Source organism: Trachurus trachurus (assembly GCF_905171665.1).
Source record: "Trachurus trachurus genome assembly, chromosome: 3".
In the NCBI taxonomy this organism is placed as follows: Eukaryota; Metazoa; Chordata; class Actinopteri; order Carangiformes; family Carangidae; genus Trachurus; species Trachurus trachurus.
The window spans coordinates 40399854-40423276 of record NC_139893.1 but is presented as its reverse complement, the minus strand read 5'-3'; the positions used below and the strand labels follow the sequence as shown (position 1 = coordinate 40423276).

At 42.8% G+C, this 23423-nt stretch overlaps 1 protein-coding gene across 6 annotated transcripts in view; it reads right to left on the bottom strand.

Annotated features, from left to right (window-relative positions):
* The window catches only part of neo1a (neogenin 1a), a 179654-nt gene that overhangs the window by 78555 nt on the left and 77676 nt on the right, over positions 1–23423 (bottom strand). For all 6 annotated transcript variants that reach the window (XM_083993545.1, XM_083993546.1, XM_083993547.1 and 3 more), the window contains exons 3-4: positions 7260–7535; positions 6362–6512 (exon numbers count right to left, since the gene is read on the bottom strand). In XM_083993545.1, the coding sequence (XP_083849671.1) occupies positions 6362–6512; positions 7260–7535 (427 nt within the window). The remainder of the gene's footprint in view (positions 1–6361; positions 6513–7259; positions 7536–23423) is intronic.

Genomic DNA, 23423 nt, shown 5'->3' with positions numbered 1-23423 from the left:
AAACTGGTTTGAAAATGTGTTAATTTAAAAAAAAAAATCAATGACATCAGTTGGTGGGTTGTGGGTGTAAAGATGTAATTGCACTTAAAAGGATGTAGAAAATTAAGTAGGTGAAAGTTCTGAGTGTCACTTTATGACTTCACTCAAAACAATTATGGAAGACTGCGTCCGAGGGACCGCGAGTGTCGATGAAATTTTAAATGGCTATGGTGGCTGCTCAGCCATGATGTGTTTTCAAAGGAGGTCTGATCAGTGATTCTGAGAGTGTGTGCAGCTTTGTCAGAGACCAACAACTCTTTAAAACATCATATGTGGCAAGGGCTGTGGGTTGGAGTTTCTACTGCAAGATTTCTGCTGTTAATCATTAACTAAGAAACACGTCAACATGTGACATTACAGAAAGAATTTCAGCTCATGACTGGAAGCGTCTGCCGTCGCCAGTGATCAATAGACAGGTCTTGTTTCACCTGTATTAAAACACACTTGATGCTTTTCCAGGGTTGAAAACATGAGGACAATAACTTCATACTAACAGTAAATCAGCATCAATTCACTCATTCCACTTCTATTATGTATGCATCCTCTTTTTAAACAGGACACCACAACAACAGTGGAGTTTGTGTTAAAGGGATAGTTTAACATTTTTGGCAAATTGGCCCAATGCCATAATCCCTATAGTCATAGCAGTAGGTTTGTTACCTTTAATTGTCGGTGTAAACTGTTTTTAGAATGGCGGAGCAGAGCCGTGAGCTGCTCAGAGCTACGCTACGGAGGATCATGGGATTTCTTGGTTTCCCTCATCAAACTCATTAAATACACAATCCAACAACTCCACAACGCTCTGGTGGACAAGTTGTTACCTGCACATTCACCACACTATGAGATAATAATAGAACGTTACGAGAGTTGTTCTCTAGGCAAATGCAGAGACTGCTTGCCAAACGGGAACGCGCATCAGCGGTTTTGCAAGAATTTCCCTCTAAAACAACTCTGTCTGGTAACGTTCTGTTATTATCTCATAGCGTGGTGAATGTGCAGGTCACAACTTGTCCACAAGAGCATTGTTGAACTATCCCTTTAAGAATGAGCTCTGATGATCCACAGACTAGCAGTTTGATGAGTATGGGCAGCAGTGTAAAAAAGCCATTATTTTTCCCTTCATGTGTTAGCCCGGGCTCCCATGGTGACTCACTTAAATGACAACTTCCCATGAATCCTGCCTATGCATTTATATGCGTGTATAAATGTGTGCAATCATATTCTCCCCCAAAGCAAAACACAGTGATGTGTGTGTTTGCATGCAAGACATACGTGTGAGAGGGTTACACTGCGCTACAATAATAGTGCAATTGCAAACAAATTTCTCACACCATGCTTCTTTCTTCATACACAAATAAAATGCACAATATACACAATCATATTTAAATGAAGGCGAGAAGACAAGGAGGAGAGGAGACGGATAGCTTGAAGGCTTTGGAGGAGGGTTGATTTACATGCTCTGTCAATTCCCTGTTGCTGGCCGACATGCATAATTCATCCATTTTATTGACTGCTGGGGAATTCTATTAGGTGATAGAGTGATACTCCCAAGAACAAAAGATGACTGTCCTTTTCATGAGCGTCATCAGGGCCAGTATGTGTGAGAAATCCAAAGGCCCTGCTTCTCTGTGCATACTCACCTGGGGATGGTATCAGTGACTCACAGGGCATTAGCTAAGAATGCGTTTTCAACTCGTAGACTGAACGCCTTCAAGTGTTAATATTCTATTACGGTGTTGTGGAGCATAATCAGAATAAATTGTAAGCCCGGTGTCCTTGGCGATAGACTTGCTCGGAGCCTAAATGAATATGAGTCTCGGATCAGGACACCGGTGAATACATAAACAGCATGTGATAGTAGAGTAAGCCACAATGTCATAGATGCAGTCAATATCAGTCTGTTTCATTCATGATGCTGTGTGGAGATACCTCGGGTAAATAGTATCACACACCTGTCACTGACACAGAAAACTGAATTTTTATAGTCCAGACTAATTGGTTTTCATATTATTTACAGATTTGTTGCTAGGCTAAAACTATGAAATATCACCCTGAGCATGGTTTAATGTGGGATATCAAGAGCAAAGATTTTACACACATTTTGAGACACCTGGCTAAAGACAATGTGAAATGAAGCGTCTAGCCATCCACTACTGATTTGTCAATATGAGGAAGTCGAGCTGATCAAGATAAACAGCTGTCAGTCAGATGCCATTAGAAAACCAACAACAACTTTCCGGCTTTCTGTACGTTGCTCGCCCGTCACCTTATCCTTCTGAAATGGAAAGATGCCATCCCTCCACCTCACACACTCTGGATCAGAAGTAATATTTTTTTCTATAAATTAGAAAAAAATAAAACACACACTTACTGTAGAGGTTCAGCTGGCAAATTCTATAAGATTTGCCAACCTTTTTTGAGATAAGTGGAAGAGAAATCAGAGCTGCATGAATCAAGCTAATTAGGACAACCACTGACTTCAGTCAACGAGTTGAAAACGCATTCTTAGCTAATGCCCTGTGAGTCACTGATACCATCCCCAGGTGAGTATGCACAGAGAAGCAGGGCCTTTGGATTTCTCACACATACTGGCCCTGATGACGCTCATGAAAAGGACAGTCATCTTTTGTTCTTGGGAGTATCACCTAATAGACTTAATAGAAAAAATTAAATAATAGATAGTATAATAATAATAATATATAATAAAATAATAATAGAAAAAAAACCACTCTCAAAGAGTCTCCAGCTGGTCCAGAATGCCGCAGAGAGGGTTTTGACAGGAGTTAGGAAGAGAGAGCACATCTCTCCAAATGTATGTACATCCTGATATGTATAGTTCAATTGCACTTTGCTTTTCAGTGATAAAGCAACTTCTCCACCACAGCCAAGTGTAAAACCTTTTATTGCTATATTTGCAATTTATGCAATTATGTATTGTTTTTTATGTTTTATAGAATTTCCACATGTTTTAATGAACAAGGCAGAGAATCCAGGATGCCTCATGATGTGTTGGGGAAAAGACTAGCATGCCAGATTTGTATTGTCTCAAGTGACTGCAATGTTAAGCTGTAATGAGCTGACTCTTCTGTGCAAACCGGAATAAATGCCTAAGCCAAAGAGGACTGGTGTCTTTTTCAAATTGCTAAAAATTCGGTCATTAAATATCACCTGTGTGTTAGGAGCAATGTGCTAAATTAATGACACCTGCCTGAGGTGCGAAATCAGCCTCACCACAATAAAGTGAAATTATACTTGCTTAAAAACGTTGTGTTGTGTGATGCTGACATATTGGACTTATGGAGGAAGACTAACACGTTAACTCAACAGAGAGAAATGAACTTCTCAACTAGAGAGTTAGACAACCACCTGTTCTGCATTTCCATTTCAGATCGGCTCTCCGTCCCCATCTGTCATCACAGACATCAGAGAGTTTTTACGGAGGCCCTTAAAGTCCTACATGGCAATATGGGCAGGTGATACAAAAGAAACAGCAGTGTCGCTCTTGATGTCCGATGGGGTACGACTAACATACTGATGAGACTCTTCAAAGACTTAAGACTGAAAACCTTCATATGGCCCATTTTCAAAAGACTCCTGAAGGTCTCCGCTGTGTTTTTAAAAAGTATCCTGTGATATCTCAGAGGAGGCGGTCGGCTACCGGAGCGATGAGCAGGAATTAAGACCAACTGATGGTTTCCATTTCTGCCTGAACATGACACAATATTTTGTCATCTGCCCAAGTCTCTGAGGATCTGCACAGCAGGTGCTGGACATGTAAAGTGAGGTTTGGTGTCATTTTTCAACCAAATATGAATAATGTCCATATATAAGTCTGTTTGAGGACCAGTTGTAACCATGAGCTGGCCTTCATAGATTAGACATGTATGAATGTACATTCTCTAATGGCGCTTTTCCACTGGTGCGGTACGGCACGGCACGGCACGGCACGGCGCAGCACGGCACGGCGCGGCACGGCACGGCACGGCACGGCACGGCACGGCACGGCACAGCTGTACTAGCACTAGTACCTGGTACTTTTTTGGTAACGCGTCAGCCCAGGTTCTAAGCGAGCCGAAGCGATACTAAAACATGACGTCAGTCGACTGCCTTCCACTGATTGGCCAGAGCGTCGTCACCGGAAAAGTCACGAGTGTAACTTCCAACACGAGAATCAAACCCGCTAATTTTAAAAACACACTGACAACAGCACAACAACGACCACTGATCTGTACTGAGACTGTTGTTATTCTTTCATGTAAGTTAAATGTTTGCTTAGGAAAGACCAGCTGTGGTCCGTGATGGAGGTGATGAGCGGAGAGAAAAAAGAGAGCGAGACGATGTGGCCGTAGCTGCCTCGGTATGACGACCCCGCCCCCGCTGAGGAGGGACTATGTGGGAGAGCACCTAAACCGAGCCGTGCCGAGCCGTGACTGTGTAGTGGAAAACACCAGAAGTCTACCACACACAGCTTCATGCTGCACCATCTGTCGCTCAGGTTAAAAACTGTAATGGATTACATTTATATAGCGCTTTTCTACCGTTACCCGATACCCAAAGCGCGTACAGTAACCATTATTCATTCATACCACATTCACACCGGCGGTGGTAAACTAACCAAACGGCCCCTCCGACCACCTCTACTGCCTGAGCCCTTACTGTCTCTGGCTGAGAGGGACAGACAGAGAACCAGACGCATCAGCATCAGAAACTCAATGTGATAATCTCCACTGTCGGCGAGTCACTCTGTCTTCCACCGGTAGCTTTGACACATCTTCATAAACTTTCATCTCATGTCTACAGCCGCTTTGAAGGCCCCTGTTTGTGCTGCGCACCAAAGACCAATTACAAACTCTTTGCAGACCCCCCCCCCCCCCCCCCCTCCCTCTCTTTCTCTCTCCCTTTCACTGCACAGCACAGTAAGTTTTAATTGACAGTGGCCCTTCTATCTCTCATGTAATGCCTGAGAGGGACAGGAGACTGAAGGAGGAAAAAGAAAGTTCCTCCAGCTTTTCTTTTTAATTGTCAATGTCGTATTAAAATCAAAAGAACGGTCTCAGTAATGTATTCGCCACACAATCCATCTCTGCTCTGAAGGCAGGAGCGTTGGGGGTCCACTTCAATATCGTAAAGACCTCCCCGCTTGTTCAGAGTGCGCTTGCTAATTACCAACAGAGACACCCTTAGGGGGTGGGTATGCACACTGGATGGTGTTTTGTAATTAATACAAGGTAGATTAATAAGTACCTTTTTAGTCAGCTCCCATCGGAGGTCAGAGGCACTCACGGACAATTCCATAGGTGTTAAAGACATTCAACTTGAGATGTGGGGCCGTGCTCAGAACTAAAGGTTGGAAAGTCTAATGATATTCTGGCTCATACCACAGTGGAGCCCTGTGGTTACCAATGTGATGACCTTACATCTGATCTCAGTGAAGGCAGAATCTCCACTCTGGGCTGGATTTAGATGAATGAGCTCTATTTCTGCTCTTTTCTCTTCACCTTACAAGTTGCAGAGTTATTATTCCACAGGACCTGTACACAGGGGTTAGGTAAACAAAGTCCTTTCTTAATTGGTCCAAATCAAACTTCCCATGTCCAGTGCAGTTCTCTCCAAGGGATTTGAGCTGCTCTGCCTGAGCTAATGAGAGCCAGAGGAGTGAGAGCACAGGCACTGTGACACTCTCTCTTGGCTCTTAATTTGTGAACTTTCCCTTCGGCTGGCAGACCTGCAGCCCTGTCTGTCTCCCAGCTGAAGAGGCTCTGTTGGCACGTTTCAGCCCCCCCGCCCCTCCCCCAGGGCTCTCTGAGTGAGTAGCAGTGGCAAAACAGCATTAACACCTTGGGGAGCAGACGCCAGGACACAGAGGTTAGCTTTCAGGGGCCAGAGGCAGCAGGTACAAAGGAGCAGTACATTATGATGTATGGTGAGTATGGGAGTACTAACAGCAGCATTTAGCTTTTGGAGCAATTATTGTCAACTTTGATAGTTTTTTTATGGGTATGGGTATGGGTACAGGTATATATATATATATATATATATATATATATATATAGAGAGAGAGAGAGAGAGAGAGAGAGAGAGAGAGAGAGAGAGAGAGAGAGAGAGAGAGAGAGAGAGAGAGAGAGAACACTTATTACTATACAAGCTACAGAAATATGGCCCCAGAGTGTTTGTACCATTTGTGAAACTCAGGGCCAGTTTGTACATTTGTGGACAATAAAAACATTTTTTGTTATTATTAAAAGCTTATGTAATTCCTCACACAGATTTTTTTTTTTTAAGTAAGATAAATCCAACTTAAAGCCTGAGTACATGCTCTTACCTTTCTTGTAGCAGCTTGTCTCCCAACATCCAGCGGACTTGTGGTGCAGGATAAGCAGTGAGCACACAGGGCAGCAGCACGCTGGCGCCCAGCACCTTGGTCACAGACACAGGCTGCACCAGGAACTCCGGCTTCCTCTCTTCTCCAGTTTCTTCGATGGGAGAGGAAAAGGTCAGGGTTAAGGCTGAGGTTAAGGTTGGGGGTGAGTAAATGAAGCACAGCTTCATTTAGGTGTCATCTGTCTTAAAAACTTCAAAAGAGGTCATGTCTGAAGGGCGGTCGCTCGTGACACCCAAACCAAGAATGGTCGGATGAATAATGTGCATGTTGATGTCTGAGACAGCTGAAGTCTCGGCTCTTTAGGAGTTCAAAGTAACCTCATATAACTCCAGCTGCAACTGACTGCCTCTGTGGAGCGCAATAACCTGGGCATGTGTAACCCCAGTATATACACAGGGCCTTAGGACACAAACTGCAGTGTGTAATCCTTTTGTCATCCTGTGAGCAGAATTTAGATCGTAATTCTGTGAAGATGAAATTAAATGAAAAAAAAAAAGAAAATTAAATGAAAAAAAAAACTATATACAGTATTTCTTCATCTCTCCATTCTCCTCCTGCTGGATGAATTTTATTTTTATTTTGTATCTATCCAGCCTTCAGCCTCTCCACCACACATCACTGGGGGAGACATACAGAGATAAAGCCTTCTTATTGGATCCTGATTTATGACCTAATATCTTCTCAGCACCCAGAGCTGAAGGATTAACTTCAATTTACTGCACAAGATGTTCTACAACAGCTCACACATAACTCATCTATAATCAAGGATGTTTGGTAAACAGTTTACAACTGAGGATGAGCAGGGGAAAATGTTTTAATTATTAGGAAGTGAAATTACCTGGCAGTATCTGGAGCTGGGCCTCGTCGCTGGCCTTGGACGAGCCCACATTTTCCACCAGACAGCGGTAGAGCCCGGCGTCGGCCTCCGAGGCGTTGCTGATCACCAGGGCTCCGCTCGGCAGCTGGACCAACCTGGTGCTGAGCTCCAGCGGCTGACGGTCTTTCTCCCACCGAGTGAAGGGCACCAGATCCGAGTTGACCTCACACGCCATCACTTGACTGTCCCCCGGACGCACAGTGGCCGGCGCTGGCTGGCTGGTAAACCTGGGCATCCCTGAAAGATGGAGACACAAGAGGAGGGGGTTAAACAACAAAACAGCACCAACCGCAACACAACACAATTCACTGTTCAGCGTTCGAACCACAACTGCACCGCCCCAATGAAGCCGATGAGTTCAGTTTTCTAGAAAGAATTCTTGATAAATAATACCTACATTTTTTTATAACTTTATCTGCAGGTTAGTCATTTATTTAATCTTTCAGAGAAATATATCCCTTTAAATGCAAATGATCACTGCTTGCCCCGCCCACCACTTCTACCGGTCCCAGGTGGGGTGGGGTTATGCAAATGCGAATCCTGGTTATATCACTGGAAGACAACTGAGGGAACAGCTCATATAACCACATGGATTTCAACCTAGGGAGCCCGAACATTACAGAACTATCTATCTATCTATCTATCTATCTATCTATCTATCTATCTATCTATCTATCTATCTATCTATCTATCTATCTATCTATCTATCTATCTATCTATCTATCTATCTATCTATCTATCTATCTATCTATCTATCTATCTATCTATCTATCTATCTATCTATCTATCTAAATCCGAATCCAAAGTGTTTTTTTTAAAAGCCCGAATACGAATAGTGCACTGGTTGTACACCCCTAATTTCCATAATATGTCCCCTTTAATGGAGACATTATGAGATCAGCTGAACCTGAAATTTTTCTTTTGTAAAAATCCACCTTTTTCAGATAAACTGCTGAGAAAACATGTCCGAATGAATGAATATAAAGCAAAGAAATTTGATCAATTTCACATCCTATACTCACAATTATCTGATCAGTCACAAGATTAAAACTTGTCCCTGGTTTCAGTATTGTGATTTGTGGTATGTGCATGTACAAGATGGACAGAGGGGTCCAAAAGCATGAGAACACTTGTCTCTGTCGCTCTCACACTCACACACACACACAGTGGTAGCTGGCCTTAATAGTCTGGCTGAACAGTGAATGCATCTTCATTAAGAAGTCAGTGAGTCACACTGTGTCAGGATGGAACAAACAAACAAAAACAGTTTCAAACTATTTCAAGATAAAGATTTAGTTCATTCTCACACAATCCATATTCAGGAGTGGAAGAGGCCGTAAACTGACAACCCACACACAGAGACACGCACACACACAAACACAGACACACAACCTCTTGCACACACAAATCCTGAAACACTGCAACCCACACACAGTTGTGGAGCACAATCACTGATCCTCTATGGTGGATGCTAATTTGCCATGGAGAGCAGGAGACACACAGCATTCATTAAGGCTGTTTGTGCTCCTGCACCCTCCACTTTCATCTCAACGCAAAATAATTATTTCCTGTGTTTGAAGCCATTGATTTGAAACCAACACTCACGGGTCGTGTTGGAGACAAACACACGCAATAGGTTCCATTAAAAAGAAGGTCCAGCGTGTGAACTGTAAATGGTATTCTTTGGGTTTTTACTAGTGGAGGAGGAAGTTGTTTTTAAAAACTAAGAAGGCCACTCTCCATCTACATTAAAAAGAACATCATGCTGTGTTATTACACAGCATGGAGGGCCTCTTGAGTTTCTGGGCTGACTGTGGTTGTCTCCTTGGTAGTCTGTGTGCCTGTTTGTGAGAAATGAATGGATAAAAATATGTGTGACTAAGGATAAAAGAAAAGAGTCTGTTTCCAGCTCGCATTCTTCTATTTATGAATGCAAGCTGCCTTCTGTGACCACGCTCTTACGCAGGAAGTAATGCTGAAGACATGCAGGGTGATGATTTGGCATCTGCCCCCCCTCTCACCTGCAGACAGCTCCTCAAATCTCCTGCCAACACTGAATCCAGGGTAAATCACACTTTCAGATAAGGGCAGCAACAGCTACAGTCTCCCCTCTTGGCCCCCGTGGGCTGACACACACACACACACATAGCTTTTCTCAGTATATCTCAGCACAATGGTTCAATCTAATATGGGTTTAAGCTGATGCCAGTGCAGATATTTTTGTATCAAGGCTGCCAATCACCTACTGTATAATCATCGCAAGGTAGGAAGAAAAAAAAAAAAAAGCCTCGGCTGAATTATTTAGATTAGAGTCAGTGAAGCGCTGCACTGCTTTTATGATTAGCAGCTGTAGCGTAGTGTGAGTAATCAGTCTGATGAATTTTAGGTGAGGGATTCTGGGATATTTATATCAGGCTTTCAGTGAAAATTTTAATTCATCAAGGAGAAAAAAAAGACATTTCATCGCAGGTTAGTCAATCACATATTACTGGTGTTAACTGTATTGTAGTAAAATTTCAGAATATTCCTTTACACTGCGATTTACAAGCCAATATAGACGTTCCTCTGTCCTTCCACTTGCACTGATCAATGTTTAGTGTCGCAATGACATTAATGAAACTGACTCATAAAAGAAGGTCGAGTTTTAAGAGTGTTTGATGTTACAGTTTGTTGTATCTGTTCATTTTAGTGAGATACATCCTCTTCATTTGTCTGGTTTGTGTGTGACAAATTAATCTGTTAATTCTCAAAGTGGACAAAACACAGCAACTGATAGCTGATAGTGAATGAAAAGACACAGAGAGAAGCTGATGTTTGTCTAATCTTACTTTACACACACAAATTGACATTTCCTCGCGGGGTGCCGACCGATTCACAACTCATATCTTCACGTATCTACAAGGCACAATAAACACTTGTAGCTGCTTGAGAGATCAAACGGCGTAAACGGCAGAAATCTGATAAAGAGAAGCTGGAGGCCTGGGCCGGCTAGGCTTTAACTACAACTTTGGACAGTGGTCTCTCTCTCTCTCCCTGGCCCACGGAGCCATGACATTTCAGAAGATGAGGTTGAAGACAATGGCCCTGAGTTAATGCAGCCCAGACCTAAAACGCTGCAGCTCCACACACAACCTTGTGTAACGGCCTGAGACTTGACATTTGGCCCAGAGAGAGAGAGAGAGAGAGAGAGAGAGAGAGAGAGAGAGAGAGAGAGAGAGAGAGAGAGAGAGAGAGAGAGAGAGAGAGAGAGATCCATCGTATCAGGGAAAAAGAGGAGAAGATCCACAATTTTAAAGTTAGCTGCACAATATGTAACACTCTACCATGACACTAGAGAAACACACGGATGCTGATCACAACCATTATTGATATGATATAATATTGTTGTTGTTGTTTTTTATTTCTTTATTTTATGTATTATTATTATTATCATCATCATCTTTAGTTTTAATATGAACTATGTGCATATATTTGTCATTATAACAACTTGCAACTGCCTTTGACACCCAATCTGTATACTGTGTATAAGAGAGATAGAGAGGGAGAGAGCACTTCATCAGCACACACACGGTATACAGTATAAATATATATACTTATTTATTTATATTTTATTGTAAATAAATTATTATTAAACTAATAAACTAAACTTGTATATATTTGATTCTGTGAGTTGTATTTGTTTTGTTTCATATTTCTGTAACATCCATGACAATAACCCCTAACCCTGAATTAAGAGAGAAAGACAGACAGAGCTGCTGCCCCCCCCCCCCCCCCACCACCTGTACTCAGATTGTTGGGAGCACTTTCTGACTCCGTCTGCACTGACTCTGCTCTTCTTCCACCTCTCAATCGACTGATCCTTTGTTCTCTTCACCTCATCACATCTATCCTCACTGAGCTCATCACTTTGCTGTGTCTTCAGGCTGTGTGTGTGTGTGTGTGTGTGTGTGTGTGTGTGTGTGTGTGTGTAGATTGGGGATCCAAACTCTCAGAAGTTCAGTTCAGTTTTGTAACAGGCGATGATAATGAAGTGGACACTTCACGTTATGATTCCCTCCAAGATGCATGTGTGTTATGTGCACCAGTGCATAATGTGTGGCTGAAGGCAGGGCACAGTTGATGGGAAGTGGTGAGTGTCGATGCTAACGCTATTGATTCCAATTAATCACAATTCTCCATTTGAATGGACCGGGTGGGAGCTTCATTTTCCACACCCTTGCTCAGCACCGTCTATCGAACGGAAGCGCTGCAATGCCAATCTCAACTCTTATTACCAGAGTGTGATGAGGCCAAATGATTCCAGTACAGAGCGATAATGTCTCAGTGGTCAAAAAACACAAGGATGGAAAGAGCTTTATGCTAATGAAAGGCATGGTCTTTGTTGGAGCAGGAGTCAGGGAAGCTCCTTCGAGCAGCGGATTTCATCAAAAAATAAAGCAGTCGGCTCAGCAGTTGACATTGTAGAAACTCAATGTCCTCACTGTTTCGTGTGTTTGGACTTGAAGCTTTAATAAACTCTCAGTGATATGGTCAGGTAACTTCTTGCATTCACTCAGCTCGTGCAGCAGCAACTAACACCGACTGTAAATACAACATGACTTCCTCAGTCTCTTAAAGGGATACTACCTAATTCTAACAACACTACAGACATCAGATTCCTCTCCTTTGTGAAGCGTGGTTCGTTAGATTCACCAAACCCCTGCATCATCTGCTTGCCTTTGCCAGTGGAGCTTATAATCATGTGAATGCTAATGAATGAATGTGTCCATCAATGGGGTGGAGATTAGCACGGGAAGAACCACACTGCAGAGAGCGAGGAACAGGCGTAACGAGCGTCTGCCCCGCCTCGGAGCAAAACTGCATGTAACCGCGCAGACACATCCACACACACATACACTTAAATCACACAGTTGGGTTCCTACTATTCCTAATTAAAATCAGGTATAGAATAACAATGAGCAGCTTAATGGAATATGCAGAAGGCTTTAAGAATCTCCCTCTAGATTCAGCAGAATTAGTAAGTGACTGCCAAATGGCTGCCTTTCACCTCGGATCAAAAATACAATTGTGTTCAATGTTACATGTTTTCAAGCCGTGTCGGTTTAAGTAATTAGGAAAAAAAACATCAAACCGGCTCAGAGCTTACATGCTGCTGCTGCGCTCCTTATATGGCTGTGGTCTGTCAAAGCACATGAAATCTTTTATTTTACACTGTGGAAATTTGGAGTGTAAAAAAAAGCAACTCTTTTTCATTTCAGTCGTATTTCCCAAATTACATCTTTATGGCTAAGGACAGCTTCTTATTTTTACCTTAAATCCTACACTTCCTTTATTAAAGACGTCATTCTGTGAATGTATGTAATTAATCAAAGAAATAAACAGGCATTTTTGCACATTTCCAGAATACTTGAATTCATCAGTGTAGTTTGTGACATTTTTTTTGAGTCTTTTTCATAAATCTTTATGCTGGCAACTGATGAAAATACCATTTCTTCTATTTCTAATGATAAATAAGATAACAGTGCTGCATGTGCTATCTCATCTGAGCATCATCTTGGCAGCCATTATTATTACAAACTACAAACAACAGCACATTTTCAGTCTTCGAGACAGAAACAAAGCACTACATCAGGACTTGAACTGTGCCTGCGGGTCTTATGGGAGACTGGCTCAACCATGCATGTTACAATTCTGAGCCAGTTCATTTCCTTCTACTAGATAGGACTGTCCAGTCTCCTCAGCTGTTTTCCAGCAGTGCAGCTAACGCCCCCTCTTAGCACAGCAAAAAAGGTGGTGGAAAATACCGGAGCTACACATGTGGTTGAACTTATGGAGTGGTATAGATACGCTATCAGAGATTTATGCTGTATTCCTGCGTCGGATGTGTTTTCTAATAGCTTGATAATCAATTAAATGTTACTCCGTTAAACAAAATAAAATGCATGGAGCTAAAACAGCAGTGTACAGACATTTCCCCTGACTTCAGAACTTTTTCAGATCTTCACGCCCAACACCCAGTTCATTTTGGTGACGGCTCCCTGGAGTCAAGGTGCGCAGGATGGGGTCCTGTCTCTTACATTTCACATTTCGCAATTATGAGTAGCTCTTCCACATCAGAAGGAAGAAATACCGTACATCACAAAAGAGACAGAGATCCCAATTTCTACACTGCCGGGCAGAATCAGTCGACCAGAATATAACACAGCCACAACTGGGACTCTCGCTCTTATCACACCACTATTGCCACCACCACCGCTCCCCCCTCTGAATCCAGCAAGCTCCTGCCTATTCTCTTAAAACAGTTAAAGTCATTCTGGGAAATGTTGGGAAATCAATACCTGAAAGAGAAGTACACAAGACAGATTTAAAGAAAGTGGCTCCACTAAAAAGAAAGAGATCAATTTAAGTCCCTTGATGACTGAATAATTCCTCGGCTGCACTGACTGTTACAAAGCAATATTTACTATTGTTATGACTGTTCAATAGAAACTGAACAATAAATGACACCCTCTCTATGACTTCCCCTTTTTCAACAGTGTCCTCCCTTATTACAGTTTTGCACACACAGACGGTGACAATCACAATCCACAATCCACAATCCTGTTGTTGGTGCATTTATGAATTTCACAACACACGACAGAACCACAACCAGTTTGCTGAACAGAAAAAAAAAGCGGACATGGATCCAACCCGTTAGATGAAGAGCAAATTAGACAGAGTGTGGAGAAATCCAATCAATGGCAATGAACATCTGAGACGTTGGTGTGAATGGGGGAGTGACAGAGTAATCAAGTAGTTCAGAAAGAAGAAGAAGAAAAATAAGGAGATAATAATGTCTATTAGATGTATTGGCTTTGAGAAGCGTGTGCTGAGGCAAGGTCTAAGAGTATTTCCCTGCTGTAAAATTCCCCAGTACAATATGTGCTTTGCTTTATTCAGTTCAGTGCCTCTTTCTGTTGGTGCTCCCTTTAAGACCAGCTGCAGTGAAAGTGATAATTAATTCCCTAATTGAAGGTTTCAGAGCTTCAGGGGAGAATACTTCTAAGGGCTTCCTCTATTACAGCAAATCATGCTAATCAGCCAACATACGCTTCCATTCTTACAGTAAAACACTGAAGTATTCGCGCCTTATTGATATTATTGACTTTGAGACTGTACAATTTCAAATGTACAATTTCCACAGAAATCCTCTCACTCAAACACAGAGGGAAACTCTTGACGGACGCACTGTAGGTTATTGGTTCACAAAGTGTATACCTGTGCAATCTAATATAATCCAATACACGGCTGCCAACCTCTCTACAGCTGCTAATTGTGTCAGCACAGTAATACAGCTGCTCTTTCAGCTCATTCATGTGAACAGGAATAGATAAAGCACCTTTCAGTATAAAGTAATCCAATCCAACACCTCCAGTTTATAGGACTAAAAGTGACCGAAGAGTTTAACCCAAACCCTCCTGACAGGTTAAGCTTCACAGGGATAATATAATGGCTACCAGAGCTGTTGTATTGGATTGCCTCATAAAACAGAAAAAAAAATCTCAAAAGGCATCCCACACCTTGTTCTGTTGGGATTTAGATTTCTTCTATGCAGACGGGACGGATTCTGTGTGATATTTCTTCTCTCTAATGTCAGATTAAAGCTATAAACTATAAAAACTATAAACTATAAATTTCACTTATGTGAGTGTAAAGTATCCAATTTTAGGGTTTACTTTTAAGAATAGATTAAAATGCCAGTGAGCCAATTCCCTCTGGGTTTCTGAAAAATCACTGTTGGGCCAAAAATGTTCCAAGGATTTAGTGCAAGAAAATAAACTTCACAGTGGTAAAGCATTGCTTGTGTGTGTGTTTATTCATTTATTAATGCGCTTGTGTGCATGGAGTCCTCTGCACATAAGCGCAGGCTACACCACTGAAGCAGATCCGCAATAAACAATGCATAAAAAAAACTGATGGCTGCTCTGAGACAAATGCTTGGATTTATTCTTTGCTCTACCAAACTTTAATTGATCTGCATTGCAAAACCCACTCAGACGCTCAAATGCATTCCTCCAAAAAAGCACAACACTGTTCACCCCTCCCCTCCCGTTATCACTCTTAATAAAAGGCGCTGCAGGGTTTACGCCACGCTGGAAAAGTTCTTCAATCTCTCTGATGCAGCCGAGATCATTGTGAAATTTCGCTTTGAGGGGTGGTGCTTTGGTGATGCTCTAAAGTGGCTGTGCATGTAACATGAAAACCACAGCATGAATTCTTTATATCCTTTTGCCAAGAGGGAGTTTGGCTTTCGCTTCTTTATTTTGTTGTTGCTTAATACAAATATGGGACGTGGTCAAAGAAAAGAAAACTTCAGGGTTTCATTTAAATTAAAAGTTTGTTTGGCCTCATAGAGGAAGATAGGATGGATGTAATAATCTACACAATCACCTCAGGGGAGCAGTTTACAGCTTTCAAACAGCACTAAATCAAGAGAAGGGAATAGAAACTTTGAAGGTCTTGTCAGTGTTGGAAAAGATACTTGTCGATGCTCTTCACTCAGCAACCTTCATCCTGTCAGGTGGTGGCAGGTGGGATGTTTCCCCAAAGATTGACAAGAATGAAAACAGGATTAATTAATGACTGCATGTTGGAATCTAATAAAGAATTCACTGAGGGACTTCATCATGTATGACGCCTGACAAGCCTGACTGTACTGGGGGGGATGATGATGAAATGCACGGTCGGGCCGTGTCATCGCACCGGCAGGGCGGGGTGACCGCCACGACGCCAGTGATGCTGGACCAGAAAAATAGTTCCGGCTTCATTCATCAAATCCAGAACAGTTTTAATCAGATCCAAACAGCTGTCTGTTGAAATAAACAGATAACAATGACACCACTTTACGGCTGAGCTAAAATTAGCCCAGCTCCGATTTGCTCCGACCAAAACGTGACGTTAATGAGTGGAAAGACTTGCAGCCTGATGATGAGGAACTGCTGCTTTTTGAACTCTGTGATATGTGTGGAGAACACAAAAGCCCCCAGACGCACCCTAAACACAGAAACGCCTCTGTTGTGTACACACATCAGAAGGACAGGAGAGGCAGAAGATGAATGGGAGTCGGCCTCAGACTAGAGGGCTCTTATTGTATCTACTGGCCTGTTAAAATGGCCCCGCTGCTGCAGGAGATGACAGAAAGAGCTGAACCTGACCTCGTAACCAGCCGCTGCCTGGAGAGAGCCCTGTAAAAAAACAAACCCTCAGAAGGGAGCTGGTGTCACAGGCTGACACATCAGCCCGTGGTTACATTTCCCAGTATGACAACCTCTAGACAATGATGGCAGCAGGCAGTCAGTAAAATGATACGCCATTTCATTGTTAAAGACAGAGATGCAAGCGGAGGAGCAGCAGTGGCAGTGAATCTCCTCCAACAGTCACCTTTTATGTGTGTTAAGAAAAACTCTCCGGGGTTTCAACCTCTCAGCCAGGGGACGGACAGTTTTCCACCGCTGCACTACTCTTGGTGCAAACCAGATGTTGTGTGAAGAAGGCTCCTCTAAACATTTGGGCCAACAGCGGCTGTCAGCAACACCCTCGTCGCTACACATCTACACCTCCTCCAGAGGATGTTTTATCACTTTGTCTTTACAACTAGGACGTACAACACGCACGTTAGGACACTGAAAGAGGTTTGTTCTACAGGTGCATCTTGATAAATTAGAATATCATGGAAACGTTTATTTATGTCAGTAATTCAATTCAAAAGTGAAACTAACACATTATATAGATTACCGTGTCTTTATTTAGTTAATGTCTTTTAATTGTAATGATTATGGCTCATTTAATGAAGATCTAAAATTCAGTATCTCAGAAAATTTGAACATTACAAAAGACCAATTGAATTTTTTTTAATACGGAAATGTTGGCCTTCTGAGAAGTATGTCCATCTATATGCACTCAATACTTGGTTGGGGTTATTTGACTTTTTGAACTACTGGAAATTAACTCTTCTATGATATTCTAATTTACTGAGATGCACCTGTATACAGATATCAGAGAGTCTTTCCATCATACATGTTACTAGCATGACAAGACACCTGTTTGATTGGAGAGAGAGAGAGAGAGAGAGAGAGAGAGAGAGAGAGAGAGAGAGAAAAAACAAAATCAGCCAACAATGAAATCACGCACAAACAATTGCGTGGAGATGGGAAGTGACACATCACAATGAGGCTGGTGGCACAGTTGGCACTCTGACAGCTCCTGATTGCCTGTTGTGGGGGACAGACGAGAGGAGAGACTACAAGGAGGCTGCTGGAGATGTGACGGATGGAGACGGACACATAACAGGGATGGGTCAGTTGCCATGGGAACGTTAATGAGAAGAAAAGCCGGTTTCCGTTTTGCGCAGCATTTGTTTGCATTCCATCGCTGTGCTTTTTATCAGTTGTGACACTTTTATATGCGTCTGATTTTTATTAGAAGATATTTGATTCTAATACAGATTACTGAAGAACAAATATTTATCCAACTGTAATTACTGACTACACGCAGCGTATACAGTCTGCAACAAATGGTATACAAAGCAGTCGGCCAGAGGCCACGCCCACACAGCAGAGGTCATTTCTCACTTTTCACAGTGTCACGATACGACATGGTGACAGATTAAAAATGAGTAACTGGCAAATAATGATCATTTTAATCATCAATCTTTAGGATGATTCTGAGATTTTGAGAATCAACCATTTGGCATAAATTGTGAAAGAATCCTCGACATCACTTCCCAGAGGTAGAGATGTTTTTTTTTTTCTTCATTTATCATTTGACTGAACAGGTCACATGCACAGATGTTGTGTTTACCATCACATGACAGAAACGCGGCGCCACAAACCATTTCCAAGTGAAGAGCTTGAAAATAATGACAAACAACTGAGGGATGAATCTTCTGTCAATCAATCGACTCATAGTGTTCTTGGCTGTGTGTCTGTGTTGAACATCCTCAGGTTGTGAGTCAGCGCTTGAGCGTTTAATCTCTTGGGTAACACGTTATAATAAGTACACACTATTAAGCATTAGTTAAGCATTAAATACTGAACTCATCATTTATAACACATGTGTATGTGTATAAACACAGTTAAAATGTTTTACTCATAGGGTTAAGCACTAACTCATTATAAACTAAATGCTAATAAGTATTCATGCTTTATAAATGAAGAATTCAGTATTTATTAATGCTTAACTAATGCTTAATAATGTGTACTTGTTATAAAGTGTTACCATCTTGTTCCAGGGTATCACATGTCTCCTCTGGATTCCCACCTGTCCAGTCACACACCCACTCCTCAGCTGGGGGGGGGGGTTAAAGAGCCCCATTTCATTACAGGTAATAGTCCTAGTTGAAACAATACTGACTGCATCAGGCGCCCTTAATGATGTTTAGGTGTCTAAACTTCATCACCGGGTATTTAGTTCATTCTTGGCCCATTTTTGAGGCTAACCTTCGACAGAGGTCGTTGCCATGGGAGACCGTTAGCGGCGGCTGCTCCCATTATCGCCAGCGCAGATAAATGTGTTGGCGCTACGACCATACATCCCTTACAACCCCCCCTCCCCCCGCCTCTTTCCCTCGCTCCCTTATCAGAGAGAGGAGGGTGTGTGTGGGGGGGGTTAGAGGTAAAGAGCGGCGAGCAGAGCAGCTTCCAATGTCACAGACGTCACCTGTGGGATTATGAAGGAGACGTCAATCAAATCCTCCCTCCTCCTCCTCCTTCACATCTTTCGTCGGCTGCTTGTTTCCTTCGCCCCCCTCCCTCCCCCCTCCCCCCTCCCCCCTCCCCTCTGGAATGAAGGGCCCCCTCCACCCTCCGCCCTCCACCCTCCACTAACTCAACAGGCCATCCAGATAAAGGAGCCAGCGCGCCCATGTCCTATACTATGAAAGTTCATTATGTCCGTATGGAATAGATAAGTTGCTTTTCTCTTTTTCAGGACAAAGTGGTTTTTTCATACCTCGTTTTTGACGCCGAACCCGTCAACCATCAACCATTGTGGTTTTTTCATACCTTGTTGACGGTTTCAGCGTTTTTTTCTTCCACCGGAAGATGGTTGACGGTCAACCGTCAAACGCCGAAACCGTCAACAAGGTATGAAAAAACCACTTTGTCCTGAAAAAGAGAAAAGCAGCTTAGCGCCCATGTCCTGCTGTTGATGGACACACAGATATTTAGGAGGTGAAGGGATAACCTCTCTCTCCTTCCTTCTCTTCCACCCTCTCCTCCCCATTTTTCAGCCTCTCCTCCTCCGCCTCTGTGCCGTCTCTTTCTCATTCCCCGCATTACTCTCGGAGTTGCATTCAATCAGTCTCCACACATTCCTATCACCCCCCTCCCCTCCCCTCCCCTTCTCCTCTCTCCATCTTCCCACCGCACATTTCAGTGGGAGCTCTATTGTTTGCTAGAGAGGGGGCATGCTGCTGCTGGTTCTTATCTGGGGCCGTTGGCGGCACATCTGTAGATGCTATCGGTGGCCCTGTTGCTCTGTTTATGCTTCAGCCCTGCGAGTGGTGCAGCTAGTGGGGAAATGAGATGGAGGATGGGGCAAGAAGAAGATTGAGCGTCTTCCTCTCTGCAGAAATGACGGTGAGAGACGCTGTAGAAAACAAGACCTCAGCAGGGTAGCATTCACTTTAAATGCTGTTTTCTAACCAACTTTAAAACGATTAAGGATATCTCCATTTATTTATGTATTAAAGAAAAAACTGATCAGTAGTTTTTTTTCATTATAGCACAATAATGAAAAAGCACACCATTTTCCACAACACCCCCTTACTTTTCCATTGGGCTAGGGGAAGGAAATTCAAACGTGTCAAACGGCAACATACAAGCAGTGAGCAGACTTATTCCTGAGCATAATTTAGTACTTATCTTTAAAACAGTGCGTGGGTGTCTGCTTCAAATTATACCCCTATGAAGCTGAGGTAGAACAAAAAAAAAAAAAAAACATTTTCTGCACCAGTGAGTCTAGAAGTGAGCTGTGCGTTAAAGAGGATTGTTAAAGCATTTGCACACAGTCACATTAAGAGTATGTAGGCAGTTTGTGGCGCGGATCAGGGTGAAGTTATCTGAGGCCGGGTGGCGTTGCTGCTGTTGTTGGTGGTGAAACTGTGCAGCAGACACAATGAGGCGGCTCCGGCAGCAGACCATGCTACACAAAGGAGCTGCTTGACTCCTGGACTTAAAGGGAATTGACTTTCAAAGTGCAGGCTACATGGACAGGCTGAAAATCTGTGGAGAGACAGACGGTGATGAAGCACTGCTCTCACCATGAGACTCCTAATAGGCCCCGTGTCTGAGCCCGTGTGTGCCCACGTATAGGCTAACGCATGTATGATTATGGAACCGGCAGCTCGGGAGCAGCAGATGTTTCTGGAGACGCAGATGTCTGGTGCAGGGTGATGATGTCACTCAGCATCGGCGTGGGCATTTGTTATTGTTTACCTCGTCAGGAGACGTGATGATGTGGTAAATTAAACGTCGGCTACCCATCATACCAACACGACAAAAACAAACTCTGGCACATAATGGTGACAGGTTCAGGTTTAATGAAGGAAATGACAGATCATTAGAGTCTGATCAAGTCTGAAGAGCCCAGAGCTGAAATTTAAGAGAAAACATGACAGGAAAGATTAAAAAGCTGTTATGAAAAACTCAGCTATAGCTTATTAGTTGGATAATAAGCTGATTGATAAACAGCTGATTGATTGTGCCTGTCATGAGCGCTAAATAATAGTTTAAAAAAAAATCTTATTTCCATATATACGCATGTAAATATCTTTCTGAAATGCTTCAGTGAGTCTCAATAGCGGGCCGAGCACAGCCACACCAATTTCAGCTAGGGATCCTACATGATGAGAAGACCAATCTCTCCATGTACACATGAAACACTCGGTTTCAAAGTTCATTAGCCGTGACTGGGAAGATGCAGATGCTGTGTATAATTCAGAATAAACAAACCTCAGCAAACATAGACATCAAAAACTGGGAGAGAACACACCATACATGTTGAATAGGCTTCGGGGGGGATGATAGAGTGTGCAGCTTTTCATACCCTCAGTGGGCAAGTCTTTAAACACCACTAATATCATGACTGTTTATTTATTGTGCTTAATTAAATTTGCAAATATGCAATGGATATATTAACTGAGGGTGAATGTGCAGTAGCGGTGGGGGTTTTTTAATCCAAAAAGAGCTCACAGAGGAAAACTAAACAAGAGGTGCAGAAATGATTATATCAGGAATAGTGAGGTAGACAAAGTAACAATGAAGGCAATCTAATCAATCACTCAACCCTAATAGAAAAGGATGCAACAGATCTCCACAACACCTGGACGGTCCTGACAGTGTGGCATTAGCAATTACTCCAGTCCATCTGCAGCGTGCTGCCTTCAAAGAGAGCAGATGCTACGCCGAGTGCCTCCAAACAAAATCAACCTCTGATGAGTCTTAATTGTATATGTGGGACTTAATGTGCCTATCTCTAAAACATCCAAAGAAAGATTTCTGTCTGCGCCGGTGTAATCTTTGTTCCACTCATACAAACTGCCATATTTCCAAGCTTTAAGCGCGATCCCCTTCGCCTCGAAAGAGATTTAATACATATATCCAGAACATCAAAGACAAATGCCTTGACGCAATAGCTGCATGGAGATGTGCATTTGGTTTCCCTGGTTGTAATGTTGCGGGAATTGAAAGCAGAGTGTTAAAAATGCAGTGCTGAGGTGCAAGGAGGCTGACAGGTGAGGTGGAGGGAGGATAAAAGGAAATGTGTTGGAAGTGTGTAGAGTGGAAGACATGCTGCTGTAGTGCTGTTTGGCCTCTCCTTCCTGGATGTGTGTGTGTGTGTGTGTGTGTGTGTGTGTGTGTGTGTGTGTGTGTGTGTGTGTGTGTGTGTGTGTGTGTGTGTGTGTGTGTGTGTGTGTGTGTGTGTGTGTGTGTGTGTGTGTGTGTGTGTGTGTGTGTGTGTGTGTGTGTGAATAAGCATCAGCAGAGATACTCATCACTGACCTTGGAGCACAAGTTATTCTAGGGCTTAGAAGAATGGACACACACACATACACACACACACACACACACACACACACACAGCATCGCCTACAGCAGGATGCAGTCAGTTGTATAAAAGACAATTCCATAATACTACACATCAACACTAACAGCAGGGAGCCACCACTGAAACACTGCAGGCTATTATTTTTTTTCTTCTTCTTTCTTTTCAAATCATCAATCAAGCCTCATCAGACTCAATCTCAGTGTGTCAAATGTCTCCACGCTGCCCTGAAATCATGCATGTGCACGTTCACACATACACAACTTCTGAATCTGACACCTCCACAGCTTGTATCCACCAATCAAAAAAAGAAAAAAGCTGTGAAGGCGCTGCATGGTGTGGAGAGAAGAGGAGGTCTGAACACCCTCCCCTGGGCCCTTCCACACAGAGTTCAGGGCAGCTCAGTCCAGGGAGGATCCGCTCCACACTCCACTCATGATCCTGATCGTCACTTTCCTTGTTTCTCTTATACGTTCCCCTGCATAGCCCGATTGCTCACCAAAGTGACATATTTCCACAAGCCTCGCCTGCATCACACATGTCATGCCCTGTGCACATAAAGACAGAGTCTGTGTTCAAGCAGGCTTGAACAGGCTCCAGCAGCTCTCCAAACATTTTCATTGCCGATGAAAAACACGTACGGCGCCCCATTCTTTTTTTCCACCAGCTTTTTTATTTTCATCTCTGCAATGCATAGGAATACTTGGCAAGCAGCATCCATCCATCCATCCTGCACCCTCTAAACCCCCCTTTTACCCTCTTATGTGGGTCTAAGTGAAGCTGTGTGAGGAATGCAGGCTGTCTTTCTGTGGACTAAAAGAAACTAAATGAATGCAAATGAAGTTACCATTAAGGACTGTCAAGCAAAAATGTGGATGTTCCTGGGTAAAATCCTATTTCCTACAAAAGAACAAATATCAATGCATCTACTATAATTAAGAGAAATGGAGGGGAAAAAAATGATGGTGTTTTTTTGTTTTTTTTTGCATTAAAAAAAAGCATTTTTTTAAAAGTGAAATCCAGTCAGCTGGAAGACAGAGC